Source organism: Stegodyphus dumicola, chromosome X1 (assembly GCF_044657685.1).
Source record: "Stegodyphus dumicola isolate Sdum_Otavi_A_Nest chromosome X1, ASM4465768v1".
NCBI classification, from domain to species: Eukaryota; Metazoa; Arthropoda; class Arachnida; order Araneae; family Eresidae; genus Stegodyphus; species Stegodyphus dumicola.
The window spans coordinates 62,788,130-62,808,799 of record NC_140780.1 but is presented as its reverse complement, the minus strand read 5'-3'; the positions used below and the strand labels follow the sequence as shown (position 1 = coordinate 62,808,799).

At 30.8% G+C, this 20,670-nt stretch overlaps 1 protein-coding gene across 4 annotated transcripts in view; it reads left to right on the top strand.

The window, feature by feature from the left end:
- The window catches only part of Ask1 (apoptotic signal-regulating kinase 1), a 259,398-nt gene extending 241,098 nt beyond the window's left edge, over positions 1-18,300 (top strand). For all 4 annotated transcript variants that reach the window (XM_035377348.2, XM_085807445.1, XM_035377341.2 and 1 more), the window contains 4 exons: positions 1,298-1,359; positions 13,193-13,272; positions 15,667-15,743; positions 18,053-18,300. In XM_035377348.2, the coding sequence (XP_035233239.2) occupies positions 1,298-1,359; positions 13,193-13,272; positions 15,667-15,743; positions 18,053-18,131 (298 nt within the window). In that variant the 3' untranslated portion in view covers positions 18,132-18,300. The remainder of the gene's footprint in view (positions 1-1,297; positions 1,360-13,192; positions 13,273-15,666; positions 15,744-18,052) is intronic.
- The last annotated feature ends 2,370 nt before the right edge of the window (positions 18,301-20,670 follow it).

Sequence of the window (20,670 nt, the reverse complement as noted above, 5' to 3'; positions counted from 1 at the left end):
CAACAAATCCAATATCTTTGCCACTCTTGATACAGTATCTGTGCAAATCCAATATCTTTGCCACTCTTGATACAGTATCTGTGCAAATCCAATATCTTTGCCGCTCTTGATAAAAAAATTAACACCAATTGTTTGAAGCCCTCGACCTAAACTCTGCTTACTATAGACTGCCATCATTCATTCGCCCATAGATGTCTGCATTATGCTCACCTTCCGCAATCAGAAACCGTATAACTGGACATTATTCCAATCTGGATGCATTCATGTATAGCATGACTTTACTTTCAATCAGTTTTCTGTACTGTGAACAGGTTTCACTGTTGAATGCTATATGTGGTGCACACCTCCTGCCAGCCTTCAGATCCCTGTTCGGTGGCACTGCTGTAGCTACAGTCATTCTGATGTAATCGCACTGTCCACTTTTCATTTGGGCAGCCCTCAAAGATATTTTCACTCAGTTGCAAATTTTGATCAAAGCATATCTGTGAAGAATGCGATGAAAGTTTTTAGAGTGAAGAAGAAAATATCCCATATCTGAGTATATAAAATGATATGCATGATAAAATATAGAGTATTGTTTATGATATAAAATAATTTTCAACTGCAAAATAAAGGTAAGGCATGTATATGCAAGCATAGTTCATTGAAGTTTGGGAAGATTGTTCAAGAATATGATATGTTAGGATAAATCTAAATATCATTTAGTGAACCCATACTTCTTGATTTTTTTCATAACACTTTCAAATGAGAAGTGAGTGTATGCAGTTGTATTAACTGTATACATATATTATAGCTATGGTCCATTGTAGGCATGGAGTATCTTATTATTCTTTATTTATTAATTTATAACTTTTCCTAATGGCTGGACATTTACTCCATTAAGTATTGGTCACTGACTGCACTCAATATTTGGCCGTTTCATTACTGAGAACATTGCCCGTAGTGTGTCGCAGAGGGTAGAGTGATGTTACACTTACAAGAGCTAGAGTTTCAGATAACTACAAAGATCCATGCCTTCTCTGAGATTTGTATTCAGAGTTAACAGTATGGTAGCTGGCAGTGTTAACCACTATATGAATAGGGTGGCTCAATTGATTAAAGTATTTATATATGAGTAAAATCTGAAATAAAGGCCTACTCATTTTCCTAAAGTTGCAATTTATTGCACAAGTAGTTTTTGGAATTAATGGTATGTAATTTTAATAATTGTAAAAGATTTTCTTTTGTAACTGAAATTGCATATTTTGAAGCAAGCATTGGTGTTTGCTTGTATTTGATTTGTGTACATTTTTTGCAGAATATATGAAAATTCAAGTAGTCCTGGCTCAAGTCTTGAAGGCATGAATAGTGCAATATCAGGTATTTTTTTTTTTTTAAAAAAAAAACCTATTTCTTTAAATGAATTGCTTTAGTGTCTAAACTCCTTCAAAAAATTTTCAGTTTTCATTAAATTATCTAATCTTTTTGTGTTAAAAAACTGCAGTATTTTCTGAAACATTGAAATTGTCAGCTTAGACTAATAAATGATTAACGTTTACACTTTGCTAAAACAAATTTTGTGTGGTTTACTGTAAATCATCTCATCATTAAACGGAAAGTTAATTTATTTCATAGGTTCATTTATGCATTATTTTTCATTAATTATGTTAATTATGGTTTCATGGTATTTTTAAACCGATAACATTTGTGAATTGCAGAAATTTTTAGAAGCAAACTACTAAGTCTGAAATTTTAAATTTTACAATTGTGCTGTTTTTTAAGTTATATTTTGTTTTCTGTGCAAGAAAGTTTTTAAAGATTTTTTTCTTTGTGAAAAAGGTTTAGTTCTGTTATTAGTTTATCTGTTCTTATCCAAATGATGTGTGATTTATCTCCCTTGATAGGTTTGTAATAAAAGCAAAACTAACAGCCCTAATTATTCTGAAGTTGCTTATGTTTGACAGATTATTCATCATTATGTATGGATATTTCTGGTTATGGGAGGAAAACTGGAGTATAATTAACTGAAGAAACTTTGATTGTAGCATTTCTCAGACAGAAAATCTGCATGATCAACTTTGATATTAGTTGAGTCTTTTCCACAAAATTGAAATTTTTCTCTGATTTTAGTCTCTGCACCGATATTTTTTTGTGAAATTATTAATAATTTCTGCCTAATTATTCTAATTTTTAAATGTCATTATTTTAGTATCTTACTTTAACATAGAAAATTAGAGATGGAATGATGACATAAAATAAGTGTTTAAATAATTTCAGTCTGTCTGTTTTATTAACCAAATTTGCTGTGTGTGTCTGAAAATGAATTTTTATACATAGAAGTAACATGATGTATTTATCTGTCAGCAGGTGTTTCAAATAATATGTTTAGTAGATGCATTTTTTAACTGAATTACTGAAATTTTACTTTAAATTGTATTACTGAACAAAATTCATAAAGTAAAAGTATTTATACATGCATGTCTGCTCACAGTTGGAAATTTTTATCTCATTCTTCAAATAAATTTTTATAAAATATTTTTTTTCCATAATAAAAAGCATTTGGAGGGTCCTGATACTTAAATTTGGTTCAGAACTAAACAAAATGTCTCCATATTGAAGAAACACAATCATTTATTAGCATAAATCTGCATGATCGTAATTTCACTCTGTAGCTGCCTTATTGCTCAGCATACATATTAAGCCAAAACATTCTGTCTAAGTTTCCGCCTAGTTATCATATAACTCTTAAATAAACCTGGCGAGTCATTTTCTATTATTTTCTGTTTTCATCATCTAATAGCTGTCAACTCATGGCAGCTTAAGAAATAACTCACAGTGATAGCTAAAATAAGTTTTCGGTATTCGAATACCAAACAACATGGTAACCTTTTATACTGATATTACGCTTGGCAACAATTACAACCTTAACCCTCCGCGTACGGCCCCTGTGATTTCCACTGGATATCAATTCCATCTCGTAATATGTGTCATGTGAAAATAGCATGCATAAGTTTATTTCTCTTATATTCGGTACAGATCCCGCTTTTTCTCCATGTAGGCTAAGAATATTGTAATATTCATATTTCATGTTCTGTTTTGCACCTAGATGGCACTTTTTACAGGTTTATATCATTGTGAGAGAGTACTATTATTCTTCATGGCCAAACACGATCGGCACGCGTTGTTTCTTTCATTCTTGGTGGGTATTATCTTTGTCATTTACGCAAGAAACAAGTGCAAAAATATGGATTTGCTAGGTTGCAGTGGTGTTTTACTTGTGAATAAAGAATGAAACTATGTTGATTATGAAGACAGCAATAGTGATGGTAATTCTGAATATTCCATAAATTTGGATAATAGTGAAAATCATCAGGAAGTCAGTCCTTTGGTAGTGAAACCGAAGCAGAAGACGCTAATGATAGTGATGATATTGCAATTCCAAATGCTCGTATGTGGACAAAAATAAACATGAAAAATTCTCCTCCAGCTCTTCCCTTCCTTTTTCTAGTGATCCATTAGCCAATGTAATTGACAAAGATTAGTTTTTTGAATTTTCTACCTTATTTGTGGAAAAAGACTTACTTGATTTGGTAGTAAATGAAACTAATAGATTTGCATCTCAACATTCTGCCAAGAAGCCTGAACTTTGAAAGAAGTGTAAACCATATTGGCGGACTAATGTTGACTAATTATGTTATTTTTTGCACTTTTATTTTTCCAAGGTGTGGTAAAAAAGCCAGATTAGCATTGGTATTTGTCAAAAAGGCAATCTATAAAAACACCAATATATACGCAAATAATGTCACATGATCGTTTTTACTCCTTGATGAGAAATCTCCATTTTGTTGATAATGAAAGTTATAACCCATCAATGCACCCTTGCCCTAAATAGTGGAAAGTTTATGATGTCATTGGGCGTATTAGGAAAACGTTTTGTGAAACACTCAATCCCAAAGAGCAGGTCAGTGTAGAGGAATTCTTAATGCTTTTTAAGGGTCATGTGTCATGGAAACGGTATATTCTTTTGAAATACTCTCGGTTTGAAATAAAGTTTTTCATGTTATGTGAATCCTCATCAGGTTACACAGTACAAAGTCTTTAAACCGGACTCGTCGGGACTTCAGTGATTCTGGATTATAGATCATCAGTTTAAATCTGGTAAGATGACATGCAGAAATTATAAAATTAAAAATATGAAACCATAATTTATGAAATAAAGAGCAGTTATGATCTAAAGGGTATCAAAATTTACAAAAAAAAAGCTTAATATTTATTTGTTAACTTTATTAAACATTTCTTTCAATGTAAGTTGTTTAAGTTGCTTCGTTTTATGTGCTGATACTTTCTCTTTAATAGTATAAACAGACATAATTTCTTGTTCAGTTACAAAGTCCAGAATCGGAAACTCTTTTTGACATAATCTAAAGTTCAAGCTTACTTTTTATGAAATTGCTTTAACAGTCTGCAACACTAACTGAAATAGGTGATTAGATAATTTTAGCCTAGCTTATACTGTCCATTATACATTAAACATGCATGCGTAAATGTATTATGTGCATGCGTAGCATTTACGCATGCACAGAAAGTTTGTAGCTTTGAGGTCCGGATTATGGACATCTGGATTAAAGACTTTGTACTGTATATGCAATTTTCTTTTGTACACAGGAGAAGGTATGCATTTCATACAAAAATACTCAACATATTCACAATCAACTGCTGCTATTCTTCAACTAGTACACTAGTATCTGAACAAAGGATATTGTATAACTCTCGATAATTTTTATATGTGTCGCCATATTTGGCAGATATTCTTGTTCAAAAGAAAACAGACATATATGGGACGCTTCCTAGTACTAGAAAGAACTTACCACCAGGTTTTTCAAAAGAAAAAGTGGAAAAAGGACAGTGTATTGCATATCAGTGTGGAAAAGTTATGGTGCTAATGTGGAATGATAAGAAAATAATAAAGATGCTTAGTTCTTTTCATGATGTGTCACCTGTATCAATTTATTCAGGGATGGCAAATGAAAAACTAAAACCAAAAGTGATTTATGATTATAACTTTGCAATGGATGGTGTTGACAGATGCAATCAGGAGATGTTGTACAACCCTGGTACCTGGAAACAACTTCATAAATATTACAAGAAAATATTTTTCCGTATATTAGATCAAGCGATGTGGAATTCATATATAATATATAGAAAAATAACAAACATTAAAAAATCTCTTCTTGGTTTCAAGCTAGCTGTGATCAAGGGTAATCTTTGACAAATATTCTTCTGCTATAAAGTCATCAGTACGGTCTAGTGATAATAGTATGCACGATTTTTGCCTGGTAGAGAGGCATTTTGCAAGCCACATACCACCAAATCCTATAAAAAAGGTACCTAGAAGGCAATGTGCTGTGTGTTGCTCCAAAAGAGACAACAGTGGGAAAAATTATGTAAAGAGACTCACATTTGGTGTGAAGAATATAAAGTTGGATTATGTTTAGAGCCATGTTGCAAAATTTACCATAATAGAAAACAAATTTATATAATAAGTGAGTACAGGTAATGTTAGCTGTATAAATTAGGTATCGTGTATATTTATCAAAAATCGAAAAAGGTCCTTTGTATTTTTATATTTTTATTCCATGCACACTAAAATTGTGTGAGCCTTATGGTATATTTTTTTAATTAAAAAAACTATTAAAAATTCCTTCACTGTACTGATTTTATTTATAAAGATGTGAGTAGTAATATGCGTAGATAGAGAAAATAACAAAACAAAAAAAAAAAAAAACACCCTATAATTTCAGGACCAGAATATATCAAAATTGAGCCAACGGAAGGTTTAGCCAACTATGTTGCCGAGTGTTACGTGTGTTGATGAGAAATTTAATGGAAGTTTCTAAAAATAGATTTTGTAAATGATATCCGTAGGTCATTAAATGCTGTTTGAATTAAGAATAACTAATTTATTGTTTCGATAATTCTTAAGGGTACTTTTATTTTGTGCATCTGTCACATAGTGTGTATGTGTTTAATATCTGTAAAATGCTATATTTAACTAGAAGTTGTTTACAATTAAAAAAATTCACCAAAATGTGTAGCAGGAGTTGGATACACCTTAAACATATGTGGCAAATAGACCTAAGTACCATAAATAACAAAATTAATATAATTCAGACCTAATTTCTATAGCATACAATAGGAGCAAAACAGTATGTAGCAGAAACAGATGCTAAGCTTTATGATGATAGTCACAAATTTGAAAGTTTTTGGAAAACCCAAACAAAAGTGAAATTTTCCAGTTTATGGAATTTGTGAAGAAATGTGATGAAGAGGTAATAAATGAAGATGACATAACAGAAGTTTTCTATTGTGATGACAATGTCTCAGTCAACTAGTGGACAGTGAAATCTAGTATGGTTCAAAATCTGGAAAATTTTGCTGCTAATAGTGAAGTAACAAAGAGATTGTCAAGGGGGGGGGGAGTTTCAATTTGAAATTTTGAGAATTTTCTTAATTACAAGACTTGAGCTTTGTAAATGAACAAGAAATTATGTCTATGGAAAATCCAGAAAGGCAAAAGCCATTCCAAAAACATGAAACCACTTTACTGAAGCACTTGAAGACAAATACAAGAACAGTTACAAAAGCAAAACGTTCTCTACCATTTTTAAAAGTTAAGACCAGTGTTTCTTAGGGGGCCACGGGACCTGCAGTAGGGGGTCACCAAAACTTTTAGCAGTTCTGATATTTCTTTAACTTATTATAACAATTATGCAATTACCAAATATATAGACAAAGAAGAAAACAAAAAGTTTTCGACGCATTCTTTTTATAATATAAACGTTCATTTTCCTTGCTTTGCATGCTACGTTGTCATTTCGTCTGTTACTTATTTAAAATTTTCACATTGTTCTATGACTTAAAATTAGAAATTAAAGTTAATGACCTAAAACTACAATAGTATATTACAGTACAAGTGAAAAAATTGACAGTTTCACTCATGTGTGTGTTGGATTGGTGCAATACTTATGGGGTCCTGGGGGTCACAAAAAATCTGAGTAGTAAAAGGGGGTCATGACTGGAAAAATGTTTAAGAAACCCTGGTTAAGACCAACTCTGTTTCTTATACATTCTAGAAGCTGACGTTACTCTACCGCAACCTAAATTCACTTCAGTTTGAAACTTCCTCCCCCTGTTGAGGCTTGGGAAGTGTCTCAAACACGTAGCAAATGCAGTTTAATTAATCCAAAATCTTGCTTGTAATCTTATTAGATTCGCATTATTTGAATTCCAGCATGTACAAATTTGATAGATAGCCTGGTAATTTCACATTTGCATGGTAAAAATACTGGATTCAGGAAGAATTCTTCGTCACCTCAATGAATTCTTTTAGTGTTTATTCTTCAAGTATTATCTCTGTCTTTAAAAGTAACAAAATTCAAAGATTTTACTTCAGGTCACTTTACATTCAGGTGAATAATAAGTTTGAACTAAACAAATAAAATATTTTTCAGAATTTTCAAGTTCAGAAAAATAAAGAAAGTTCAGGGTTTTTTACACTTGATGCAAGTTTTCTGACAATTATTTTACAAATCATAAAACCCAAGTAAGTACAAGCAGGAAGACAAATTTCATTCTGAAAGCATGAAAACTCATACAAAGACAGACACACACAAAAAAAAATCTCTCAAGAGCAACTCTGATTCTCATTCATTTTAGAAGTTGACATAACCTACCCCCAGCCTGAATTCACATCGGATCGCAAAAATGTTTATCTATATAATTAAAAAGAAAGCATTGGCACAAAAATGAAGTAACTCAAAAACTTAGATTGAAAGAAATGATTATTAATACAGCAAACAAGTTAATATTCAGCTTTTCTTTTTTCTAAATTTTAATTCCCTTAAGTTTATAAATGCTTTGTTATTTCATAAACAACTATTCCGGAATTTTTAATTTTATAATTTCTATGTGTCATCTTACTAGATTTGAACTGATGGTATAAAATATCCAGAATCACCAAAGTCCCTACGAGTCTGGATCTCAAACAAAACACTCTTAAAATTTTACATTTTGATGGCCTTTCAGTATGCAGTCCACGTAGAGAAGTCACAGTTTTTGGTATAAGATTTATATAATTATGATTTTTGACCTCTTAAAGTCAGGATATTATTTCTTGGGAGTGCTGTACAGATTACTCTTTCTTGGCAGTTCTGTACAGATTACTCTTTCTTGGCAGTGCTGTACAGATTACTCTTTCTTGGCAGTGCTGTACAGATTACTCTTTCTTGGGAGTGCTCTACAGATTACTCTATCTGAACAAATACTGAAATCTAAAATTTGATTATTAAAGTCTGTTGGAGCTTTATGAATGTTAATGGCTTTCCCATTGTAATTCTGAGGAAGAAGTATTCCTCAAGGTTTACTAATTTGTTAAAGATCATTTTTTTAGAGTGTATAATTACAAACTGGTTTATTATATATATCTTTTAAGATGAATATTCTCCTACTGATTATAAATCTGTTTTTTGAATGAGCAGAATAAATTAAATTATAATAAATGTTAATTTACTCATAACTTCTAACTAATTAAATCTAATTAATTAAATAACTAGTCTGAATTCATGAAAATTGCTTTTATTTATTTACTTTGTTAATTATTCTATACCACTAATATGTAAACAAAAATACTAGCTGTGACTCTGATTCTTGCAAATATTTGGCAACTCTAGAAGCTGCTGCAGGCTCTTCTGCAAAAATTAGATTTCTGTTTCCTTTTCTTCATTTGTAAAGAATTCTTTCAGAGGATTAAAAAAATAAGTGAATTTTTTAAATATCTCATTAGGTAAACGGAAAAACAATCCTGCAGTTACTTATGATAATTCTTCTTTAGGAGGTTATAAAAAAATATTGCTTAAATGCAGTATCCATTGATGCATGTAAATAAATAATTACCTAAATCATTTCATATGGATTAAATTACATTTACTTTTTAATATTCCTTTTATTGAAAATTTTTATTTTGTATAGTAAAAATTTAATTTTAAGTTTCATAGATATGTCATAAGTGATGTCATATGTGTACACAGAGTAAGGCAACATGGATGCTGGCATTTCAAAGCCTTATTGACAAAATGCTAGTAATATATTTTCAAAAGATATGCACACTGTGCAAAAAAAAAAAAAAAAAAAAAAAAAAGGCAGTTCTATATCTGCCTTTCTTCTGGGCCAATTGATGAAATTCAAATTGGGTTTTGCATGTCTCAAAAGCACGACTTGAGATATATATTAGATTTATATATGAGCATTGTTCTAGGTATTTTGATACAAAATGGGACTTTTTCTGAAATAACATATCAGTTGTTTCCCATGTTTCGATTCTACAACTCAAATTATGCCTAAATATTAAATTTTGTAAAATCTGGTGCGAAATTTACGGAGAACTTTAAAAATTTAACTTGCAATATTTTTTTCAGTTTGCACCAAGAATAATTCACTTCGCAAACTTCTTAATATATTGCAACATATTTTCCTTTCCCTTCCATTGTACAGGAGTGGGAAAAAAGTAACTGCATTTCTAGCTTTTTACATTGTGCATGAGCAGGGAAAAAAGTCACATCGTTTCTACTTTCAAATAATTTTAACAAAGTGCCTAAACCACATCTGATGTTTTTATCGCTTTCAACAAATGTGCCAAATTTCAAAACACACCAATATAAAAGTTCACATGTATCTTTGTAAATTTTGAATAAAAACTGCAATTTTTTACAGGTATGCTTTGAAATACATCTACTTTACGATGATGGCAAAACCTTTTTAGGTTATAATACAAATTTCTAAAATAAATTATAAAAAATAGACGAATTTTATTTGGAGTGAACCTAAATTTCAAAATATCAAAGGAAGAATCAAATAAGTTTAATAAAAAAAGATATATTAATAAATATACATCAAATTCAATTAACATTGAGAAGCTAAAATTTTGAGAGCTAATTTTTAAAAAACGATTTTTACAAAACTTGGCAATTTGGCTTAATTTGAGTCCTAGAATAGAAACATAGAAAAAAAATTGGTATGTCATTTCAGAAAAAGTCCGATTTTGTGCTTAGTAGAATGTGAGATATAGAACTGTTCCTCTCTTTTTTTTTTTTTTTTTCACACCTCCAAATGTTCAATGTAAGCTCCTTTTGCTACATGGCTTACATAAAGTCTGTAGTGCAATTCTTGCTAAACCTTGCGTAGCATGTCTGTACCGATGCTGGCATTAGCAGCTTGGATACAGATAGATATTCAAATCTATCTGTATATGGGCATTGGACCTGGATACATGTGATCCTTTATGACCCCCCACCAAAAAACATGATATGGGGTAAGACCCAAGGATTATGATGAGCAAGGTAACAATGTTTTGTCTAGAGCAGATATGTGATCAGTCTACCATTGTGGTAATATGTTATTGAGGTGCTCCAGCACTTTATTCAGAAAATATAGTGATGCACCATCCTGTTGCAGAATAAAGCTAGGTAGGTCGTCTTATAATTGTATCAGACGAGTCTGTTGAGATGCACAATTTCTGTGACAGTGCTTTAGGTAAAAAAGAATGGTCTGTAGATCTTTTCAGAGGATATTGTGCAAAATGCATTAACCTTCGGAGAGTTCGTGTTCATGTTGCACTGTCACATGTGAATGTTCAGAAACCCCTAATATTTACGTTAAGCTTATTCACTAATCTGGAAATGTGAAAACTTGATTCATAACTGAACACTTAACTTTTCAGAAAATTCATCATCCTTCACTGATGTTAAAAGTGTATCGCAGAAAGATAATTGATGTGCTAGGTCTTTTCATTTCAGTTGTTGCATAAACTGCAAATGATATGCTTTTATGTGCAAACACTTCCTAAGAACTCTCCTCAAAGTTTTCTGCAGTGCACCCAGTTCTTGTCCAGATCGATATGTAGATTATAGGCCATCTGCTATAGATATCTTGAATACCCTGAACTATGTGTTCTCCGACTGCAGGAAGACATGTTGAATTTCCTTTGACAATGCAGCTTCTCTCTTGAAATTGTGAATACCAGTAACAAATCACCTTATCATCTAGTGCTGCCTGTCCATATTTCATTAAGAAATGGTACTGAACAGTGATAATAAGACTGCTTAACATCATCCTCAAGATGCAAAACTCTTTCTACTGTTGCCTCACCATGTTATGAAGGCTGAATGCATCCTTATCCTTTGCTTTTGCATAAACTTATTATTCCACATACTTGCAGCGATTACGTTTGTGGTGCCATATATCGGTAAAATATAAAATTATAAAGGACTATTCATAACTTATCTATGTTACCTTCTACAGCATGCAGCTTTTGAAAAAATATCAGATTTTAACAAAAGTTTCCAGCCACCGCAAATATCTTCTGTGCAAACAGTTTGTGCTGGAATGTTTAATCATATTTTGTCAAACAATTTTTGGCATTAGAAGATAAAGACGCTTTAGAACACTGTATTGTGAAATTTATTTTTAAAAAAATATTGTTTTCATTAAGTCCAAGGTGTCTGAAATGGAACTATCACACTATCAGGTTTTAACCATCCTTTATTTCCAGTTTTGTTGCAAAAACTTAGCTACAGATTACAGATTGTCATCAAATCATGTGTACAGCTTTAGGTAATAATATGATGCATTATTAACTAAAGCTTGTATTAGGTAATAATGTATCATATTATTGTAGTGAAGGTTTGGTACCAAAAGTTCAAAAACAAGGACTATGACATTCAAGAAGCAGAGTGCTCTGCCCAGCCTACTGATGTTGATGAGGCTCACCTGCCAGAACTTGTAGAAGACAATCAGTATGCAACCACTTTAAGAGCTTGCTAAGGGTGTTAGGCATCAGTGCCATGTCCATTAGTCGCACTATGCATCACTTCGCGTGCATTAACTTCACATATAAGTTCAATGACCGGGTGCTTCATGAGCTGAACTCAAGCAGATAAGAACAGACTTGTTCGAGCCTGCACTAATCAGCTCAAATATCAATTCCAAGGACAAATTTCTGGACTGGATCATCATTTGTGAAGAAAAGTGGGTTTACTTCAACAACACAGGCCGAAAAAGGGGTTGGTCTGCTCCCAGTGATCCCATCGGCAGTGTTGCAAAGTGCAATTTGACTAACAGAAAGATCATTCTTTGTATCTGGTGGGATTGCCATGGTATTTATCCACATAGAGTGTCTGGAAAAACGTAGAACCTTCGAAAGTAAGGTGTACAGGGATTTGCTAGTCCGTGTTGACACTGCAATTAAAGAAAAACATCGAACTGAGTTCCGGTTCAAAAAGGTAATGTTTCATCAAGATAATGCAAGATCACATGTGTCTGCATTCGCCGGCTGGACTCTATATGGACTTGAATGGGATCATTTTTGTCACACCCGCCATATAGCCCCAGCATTGCTCCTTTGGACTTCTACCTTTTTTCACACTTGCAACTACATCCTGCCAGTACTTTCCATTCTGCGCAGAACATCCAAAATAATGTTGATCTGTTTTTGGACTGCAACCACCAAGTTTCTGGGCTGAAGGCTTTGAAAAACTACCAAAACATTGGCAGAAAATCATAGATTTGGGTGGTGATTACTACCTACACTAAAGGTACTGCTGTCATGCTTTCTTTTCTAACTTTATTAAGAGCCTTTTTTTTTTTTGTTGTTGTTGTTGTTGTTGGAAAACTATTGTTACAACTATTGTTACAACAAACTATTGTTACAATTACATTTTATTAAGTAAAATTTTGAAATCCCAGCATTCATTGTGACTTACCCTGTATTTGAAGATAATGTGTGGCTTTAACAACCTGTTGTACTGAAAAGGAAGTTTTTAGAATATATGAAATTTTCATGTGAATGAACTTGAGTTTTAAAAAAGAGTTTTCACAGCTTCCTATAATTAAAAGGTTTTAGCTAGGAAGATATGTAATTTACTGCATAAAAATATAACTTACACATTGTCAAAAAAGCATCTAATAATTGTAAAGGCATAAAAACATAATGATTATATTATTTTTCAAGTTTCTATGCATCATTATTCCATTTTCACTTGCGAGCCAATTTTTTATTGTTAAAAAAATGAGTTGGTTGTTACCTGTATTGCTGATGTCAAGGTGTTTCTCTTTTTAAATATTTGTATTTTCATTTACCTAATTAGTTTTTCTGTTGTAGAAGCTGTTAAGGACAGTTCATTTCAGGAATTACATGAATGGCTTAAAAATATAGGTGCAGATAATGATACTATTTCGAAGGTTTGTTGTTCTTTTTAATTATATATATTTAATGTAAATTGTGTCAGTCTACATTATAACATTATTATTTTCCACCAGTGTTTTCTGTTAAAATTATTTTAAAAGAATATTTCTGCAGATGGTGTGAATTCAAATCTGATAATTTAATTTTAAAACAAAAAATACTTTATCATTTTATAAACTTTTTTTTGGTTGCATTACAATCATGTTGAATGCAATCTTATCCTGTATCTGCTGTTAGACAATCTGCAGTTTCACTTGTCTATAATTTAAGAGTGGCAGAGAGAAAAAAACTGCATTTCAGTCTCAGAGCTTACAAATTTCTTAATGCAGTTAAGGTAACAGTAGTCGCTAACACAGATTAGAGAAAGTAGTTTAAAAATGTCCACCATTATCTTTCTGTAAATCTTGATTATTTGAAGACAGTGTAAATAAATATGAGAAATGGAAATGCTCATTACAAAATTTTATGTGTATTGTAGGAAACCACTCAAACTCTGAACTTACACCCCAATAGAAAAATAAATGCACTGTTTATCATCAATTAAGGAAAAATCACAAAAATAACAATTAGTCAGTAAGTTACATATAGAATTTAATGAACTGATCCACAGTATACACCGCATAGTAAGGAATAAAATTACATGTAAATAAATTACTGGACAATTATACTGTTATAAAAATTAGCATATGTATAAAATAAACAAATCAGATGTGTCAGTCTGGTATAGAAAAATTACATTCACTATGTCACTATGGAGTGTGATTTCTCCTAGAAGCAGAACACAGCAATGTGTGATGCTGTCAATTATACATACTGTTCTATAGGAAACGAGAGCAACTACTCTCGCAAAGCAGTTGGCAGGGGACTGAAAATGAGGCCTGATTGTAGCTGTACATTTTTGTAAACCATCTCAAACATACTTGATTATAATTCAGATCCAGTGATCAAGTTGGCCACTCCATGAGGTGAATTGTTTGCTGCTGAAGATAATGATCCCTGATGCATATCCCGTGAGCTTTGTCATAAAGTATCGTTTATCTAAAGTAAAATGTAAAATTCTGTTTTGTAAAGTGTAAAATTTATTCATTTAAAGCAAAAAAATGAATGAATTCCTTGTTCCCCCCTCCTTTTCGGCCTCTAAATTCATTTGGAAATTCGGAATAAATTTTATGTCAGTTTGTTAAGAATTATTCAAAAAATGTATAAAAAAACTGGAAAAAGCATCAGGAGTTAAGTGCTAAATTCATTGCTGTAATTATTAGTAAAATTTCATGAGAGAGTAACACATGGAGAAAAGAAATTTGGCTAACTGGAGAAAGCATTCATTCATGCACAGCTCTTAATAAATCATGAGGTGATAGAAAAATGATTTAGAATAAACTGGTAAGTGTGAAACAAAGAGTTAAGTAAATCAAGTAAAATGAAGAGCCTGTTTTGCAAGTTTCAGTGTTTGCATTGGTGTGCCCCACCAATGCCCGTTGCAAAATATAGCCCGTTGCAAACACCACTGCCCGTTGCAAAATAAAGTCTTACCTACCATAAAATTTTTCTTCAATTTCATTTAAGAAGAAAATTTGCTGAAACATATACTCATTTAACACTTTGAGCTGCAACACTTAGAGTTACTGTCCATATGCTTCAATCACTGTGGAATTTTTTTTTTTTTTTTTTTTTTTTTTTTAATGTCTTTTTCGGGGATGCGAGACAGCCACTCTTCCCAAAAAATGGAATTTTGGGAAGAGGGAGATCATGAAGGTAATTTCTGAATCATTAAAAAAAATATTAAGAGCAAATAATTTCAAAGAACAGGTTAACATACTCTAAAGAAGAAACAAATTTCTTGATCTGGTAAGATTGGCCATGCCATTCAGGTATTTGTATAAGAAATTAAGATGAAAAAATTTGTTTGCTTTTTATTAAACAATTAGGTTAGTAAAAAGGTTTTTATAGCTATTTTTTCATTTCAGGTCAGAATTTTCAATATCTCAGATTTTCATTGATGACATAGTATTAGGATCATTTGTTTCAATCTGTTAAGTGTATATTGATTATTTACTCATTTTTAAGATTCTAAACCATAATGAAACATATTCAGTTGAGGTAACAAGTTCTCTTGATAAAATATTAATAGTAGAAAACATTTATATGGTAAAAGAGATGTAAAAGAAAACCTAACCACAAAAAAACATCAGTTTTACTTAAGTTGCATAATTTCACTGGTATGTCAAATTATTTGTTTCATATATACCAAGTTGTAAAATGAAGCTTTGAAAAATATTTTATCTTGAAAATAAATGTTAAAAGTAAATTATTTGCTTTTATTTTTGTAGGAATATTCATTATTTTTTGGATAAAATTGGTAAAATTAACATTGATTTGTTTTTAATTAGTTTGCCATTCAGAAATTCTCAAAAGATGATGTTTTATCATTCATGACAAAGGAAGACCTTCAGACTTTAGGATTAAGGTATGGCTATGTGTATTTTAATGTTTTCTAGATCTGTAGATAATAATATTTGGATAAAATAAAATAATCACTGTGATTATTTAATCTAAATATATTGTTTTAAATCTAATAATTTATCATAAGGGTTGAATTTTTAATGATTAATTCATTAGTGAATGTATGTCTCCTTTCCCCCCTCTTCCAGAAAAAATTTGTTCTTTACTTTCTTCCATATTTCTATGCATTTGGGAATTGTGTTTTTGTTTTGCTTATACTGCTTATGCACTTTTGTGAGTTATTGTGTTTATGTAACTTATCATTTGTAAATGTTTAACCTTCTGAGTGCCATGATAGTTTTATCTAGTCATGAGATTTTTTTGTCACTTGGTATATATATATATATATTAGCTTATAATTTAAGATATTTTGTTTTTTTCCTTTCTTTAATAACATAAATGTCATCTTAATAAATGTAAGTTTATGAAAATAGAGGCTAAAACAAGTAAATATACAAATTTGCATAATAAAGGCTCTTTAAATACAGGTCTTCATGAAAGATCCAATGTAATCCCCATGCTGAAGAAATAAGGCGGCACATATAAAAACATGCATGGGAACACAAATAAAGGTTAACATTGGTAAATACAACACACAAATAAATGTTAAATAACATTTTTAACAAAAGGATGTAGTGAATTTAAAAAAAAAAAAAAAAAAATGTATGGAAACCCTTAGCACTCTATTGGGAATTCTGAAGATATAGTATTTTAAATATTTTATGATTTAACTGGTGAATTTAAGTAGTGTATGAAAAAAGTGGTGTTTAAAAAATGAAATTTAAATTCAAAGAATATAATGTCATCTCAGTATGATAACTGAATATTAATATGATGCATTGACAAAAGACAAAAGACTGAAAAAATTAATTTCAGCATATAAAACTGTATCAAGAATTATAAACACATGCTGCTTTTAAATATATGGTGATTTTGCTGTTGAATTTTATGTGGCATGTGAAGTATGGTATTTAACAAAAACAAAAGAGGTTGTTTAGGTCTTATAGTTAGAAAACTGAACATTGATATAATGAACTAAAAAAATGAAAACAAGTAGAAAAGTAAATGGCACTCCGTTGGGAATTAGAATAATATACTGCTTTTAAAAATTTTTGTTATCTTTGTTGCTTGTTTATGTCTTATTTACCAAATCAGCTTCATTATTTATAACTTTAGCCACTTTTTGCACAGTTGGAATTTCATTCCGGGAAAAGAAACAGTGAACTTTCTTTCGTATTGTTGCTAAAGTTAACTTATCATATTGTTTGATTCGGGTTTGCTTACTGACTTTCAGAGGTTGTTTCTTACCTGGAGTTGAAAATCCTCCATTTTCTTTCAATTTGGATTTCATGCGATTTATGCTTGTTACAGAAACACCAGTCAAATCAGCAGTAAAAGTAACAATATCGTTATCGGATTTATTAGGAAAATGCACCCGTAATTTGACAAAAACATTCATAACGATAATCTTACGGAACTGCGCAGTGGTTTTCCACCTTTATGAGGTTGAAAATTATGCACATATGCCAAAGATGATGCAGATGCCATGACAATTGCTTTTTTTCTCCTCTCGGTCAGTGAATGAATGAATGCTTTCTTTAATTATTGAGAGTGGGGTGAAGTTGGCATTGCTGAAATTTGTAGTTTCGCCTATAGTGCCCAAGAAAGGGGATGTCATCCTGCTAGTCATCGAATGATTGACACAATTTAGCAAATTTTTAATTTAAAGCTGGACACAACATAATCTATTGTTTCACTCATTTTTCCCCCTTAATTATCTTTGTTCAGCAGTATTCATATTTCACAGCATACTTTTTACAATATTACTTCTCGAAACGGTAAAACTATTTTCTTCGGCACTTTCTACTATATCCAGTGTTCTCAACTTACTAGTCTGTAATAGTCATCTCAAAATAAATTCATTGTTTTAATGGCAGTTTTTGTAAAATCAGTGTTATTTCTTTCAGTACATGATTTTTGACACTATATAATTTGTATGGACTAGCTTATATATTAAGGAGTTTTTCTTATACTGGATATTTAGAAAGCTTATTTATGCTGTATGCTTAGAAAACGTTTCCCTTGGTTTTCTTGCATATTTCACAGATATATAAACTAGATTTTTACTGATGCTTTGCTTTTGCTATTTTCTGTAATGGGGTAAAGTTGATGTACTTCTCTCTTGTTGGTAAAAATTATTGTTATAAAAATTTAAGTTTTTCTTTAAAAAGAGTTCTTTCCTATAGCTATTAATTTAATTATTGTTTCTTCTAGTGGAGGAATGAGATTAAAAGTTTGGAGAGCTCTTGTGAACCATCGACAAAAAAGCAACATTCTTTCAGGAGAAAGTTAATGAATCATTTCATGATGCAAAAAAAAAAAAAAAAAAAAAAAAAAAATTGTATTTCATTGTTCTGCTCTGTGGCAGCCATATTTGTCATTTGTAGTTTTTAACTGTTTGTTTTTGTGTAACAAATTGAAATTTTAATAAATATACACGATATTTTTTGTTTTTCTTTAAATATTTTTGCATCGTCATTTAAAATTTCAATTCTCTTTTTTTCTTCGGATCTATGTACATATTGTGAATACTTTTACTTACAGAAGTACATTAATTCACGGCAATTTTCAAAAGCATTTTTAATTTTGAAAATAGAGTACTCTTTGCTGTGGGAACAAAATAAGAATCTATTTTTGATGCAACAGTAAAATTTATTTATAAAGGCCTAATTTTATAATCTTTGCAAACCAACATTAACACCTTGTTCTGTACTTTTTGTAAAACACTGTAGCTAAAACTTGTTATTTTGTGAAAAGAGTTTTATGTTCTTGTATAAAAAAAAAAAAAAATCAAGCAGCATTTGCCTTCCTGTTTCGTCTACTATCATTAAAATAAAAACTTATGCCTATCATCTGTTTGAAAATGCTAGAGGCAATATGCAGTTCATTTGATGCATTTCCTATGGAATTCCTGGTTGTCTTAGAAACATTTTACATCAGGTTTTCTTGTAAATATGAAAATTTTAATTGATTTAAAGGCCTCTATCGTATGAATAATCACATAATTTTGGTATTTTGAATAATTACTATATTGTGAAACTAGGTGTGAATATGGATTATAAATTTTATTATCACTTCAAACAAACATTTGAGTTTTTCTATTTAAAACGCAAATCTTTATTGAGGTGATAATATAAGGTGTTATTTTCTATTTAAATAGAACTGAGATATTTTTACAAAGTATTTGTTAGTAAAGTTAATTACTTTTTGTCATGTGCACACTAATTTTATATGATATTAATTTAATGCATAAATGGATGTTTATGGAAATACAAAAATTTTTTAAAGAAAAATTTTTGTGTGCTATTATTTTACATCATTTGTTGCTGAAATCTTAAATTATCTTGAAATGAATCCAAAACATTTACTGAAATATTGTAAAATGTGTAGTCATGTCTTCTTAAAAAGTCTGAAAACAGAATACTATCAAATATATTACATATGATATGCCTACTTTGCTGAATAATCATTTAATTTGCATACGAAACATCTTATTGATCAAGATAAGATGCAGAAATGAGAATTATGCAGCAATTCTCAGAATCATAACAGACTAAGTGTTTGTATAGAGCTGAGTATGAACTACACTATCTTCATTTGAAAATTTCCAGTTCCACACAAAAAATAAATTAATTTAAAAAATAAAGTTAAAAAATTTTCTTGTAAAATACAAATGAGTTGTCCCAAACCCATAAGATTCACTACTTTTTTTTTTTTTTTCTATAAACAGTGAAATTTCAAAATTTGCATCAGTCTTGAGTAGAGCTTTGTCTGACAATGCAGTTAAAAAATTTGAATGGATTCAAGGAATGCTCTTATGTTTTTTGGTGTAATGGAACATCATATGGTGTCTTAAGATTTACATACTGTATCCTCAGTCTCCTAAGTGAGATGTAACTGTTTCACATAGACTTTGTTTCGAGTGGAGTTGAACATAAAAGAAAAGCAATGTGAAGATGTTTTCCTTTTAGGATGGAATGGGGATCCTAACATCCTAAATATGGAATATTTTAAGAGTTAGTAATTTTTTTGTTATGACTTGTAGAAATTCTGGGAAAAGTACATGAAGGTTTTCATTGAAGATATCCATGTAGTTCGTTATATTCGATTTTCATACCTCTGGAAGTTCACTACAGCAGTATAAAATAACATTATAGGAAACTGGATTCATTATATCCAGGGGTTAGTTATATCGGGGTTTGACTGCATGATCGTTTTTTAAAAGAATAAGCTTATTTCGTATAAGCAGAAAATATGAAATATACTAACATAGCAAATTCTAATCTCAGGGAGCGAAGTGCTTGAAATGCACAACTTCTTCGTGAAATCGATTTTCTAATACATTTTTTCCTTCGGATAACAAAGAAGACTTTAGATTCATACTTAACTTACTCTTTAGATTCAGAAATTTATGGAAATTAGTTCCAGATTTTTTAACCTTTTAAAGTACATTGAGGCAAAAAACAATCAATTCCCCCCTTTCTTTCTTCTCTCTCTCCCCCCCACCCCACCCAAAGGGGCTTTGTCCCTGAAGGACTATTGTTTTCGTTTTGCATCTGAATCCTATAAATGCCGTAGCACTTTTCAAATCGTTGCCACCAATTACTATCGCCCTGTATTGTATTCGAAGAAATTACATAATGAAGAATCTTAATGAAAATCTGCATAAATGTATGTATGCTGCTATTGAACTGAATTTTATGTTTTAAGTGCAAAGAACATGATATTTAATAAATAAAGGTAACACACAAAACGTTAAAAAAAGCCCCTTTGGACGTTATTTAAAATTGGAAACCTTTCAGATTTTCTTTTCTTTTGGGTGTGTGTTATAC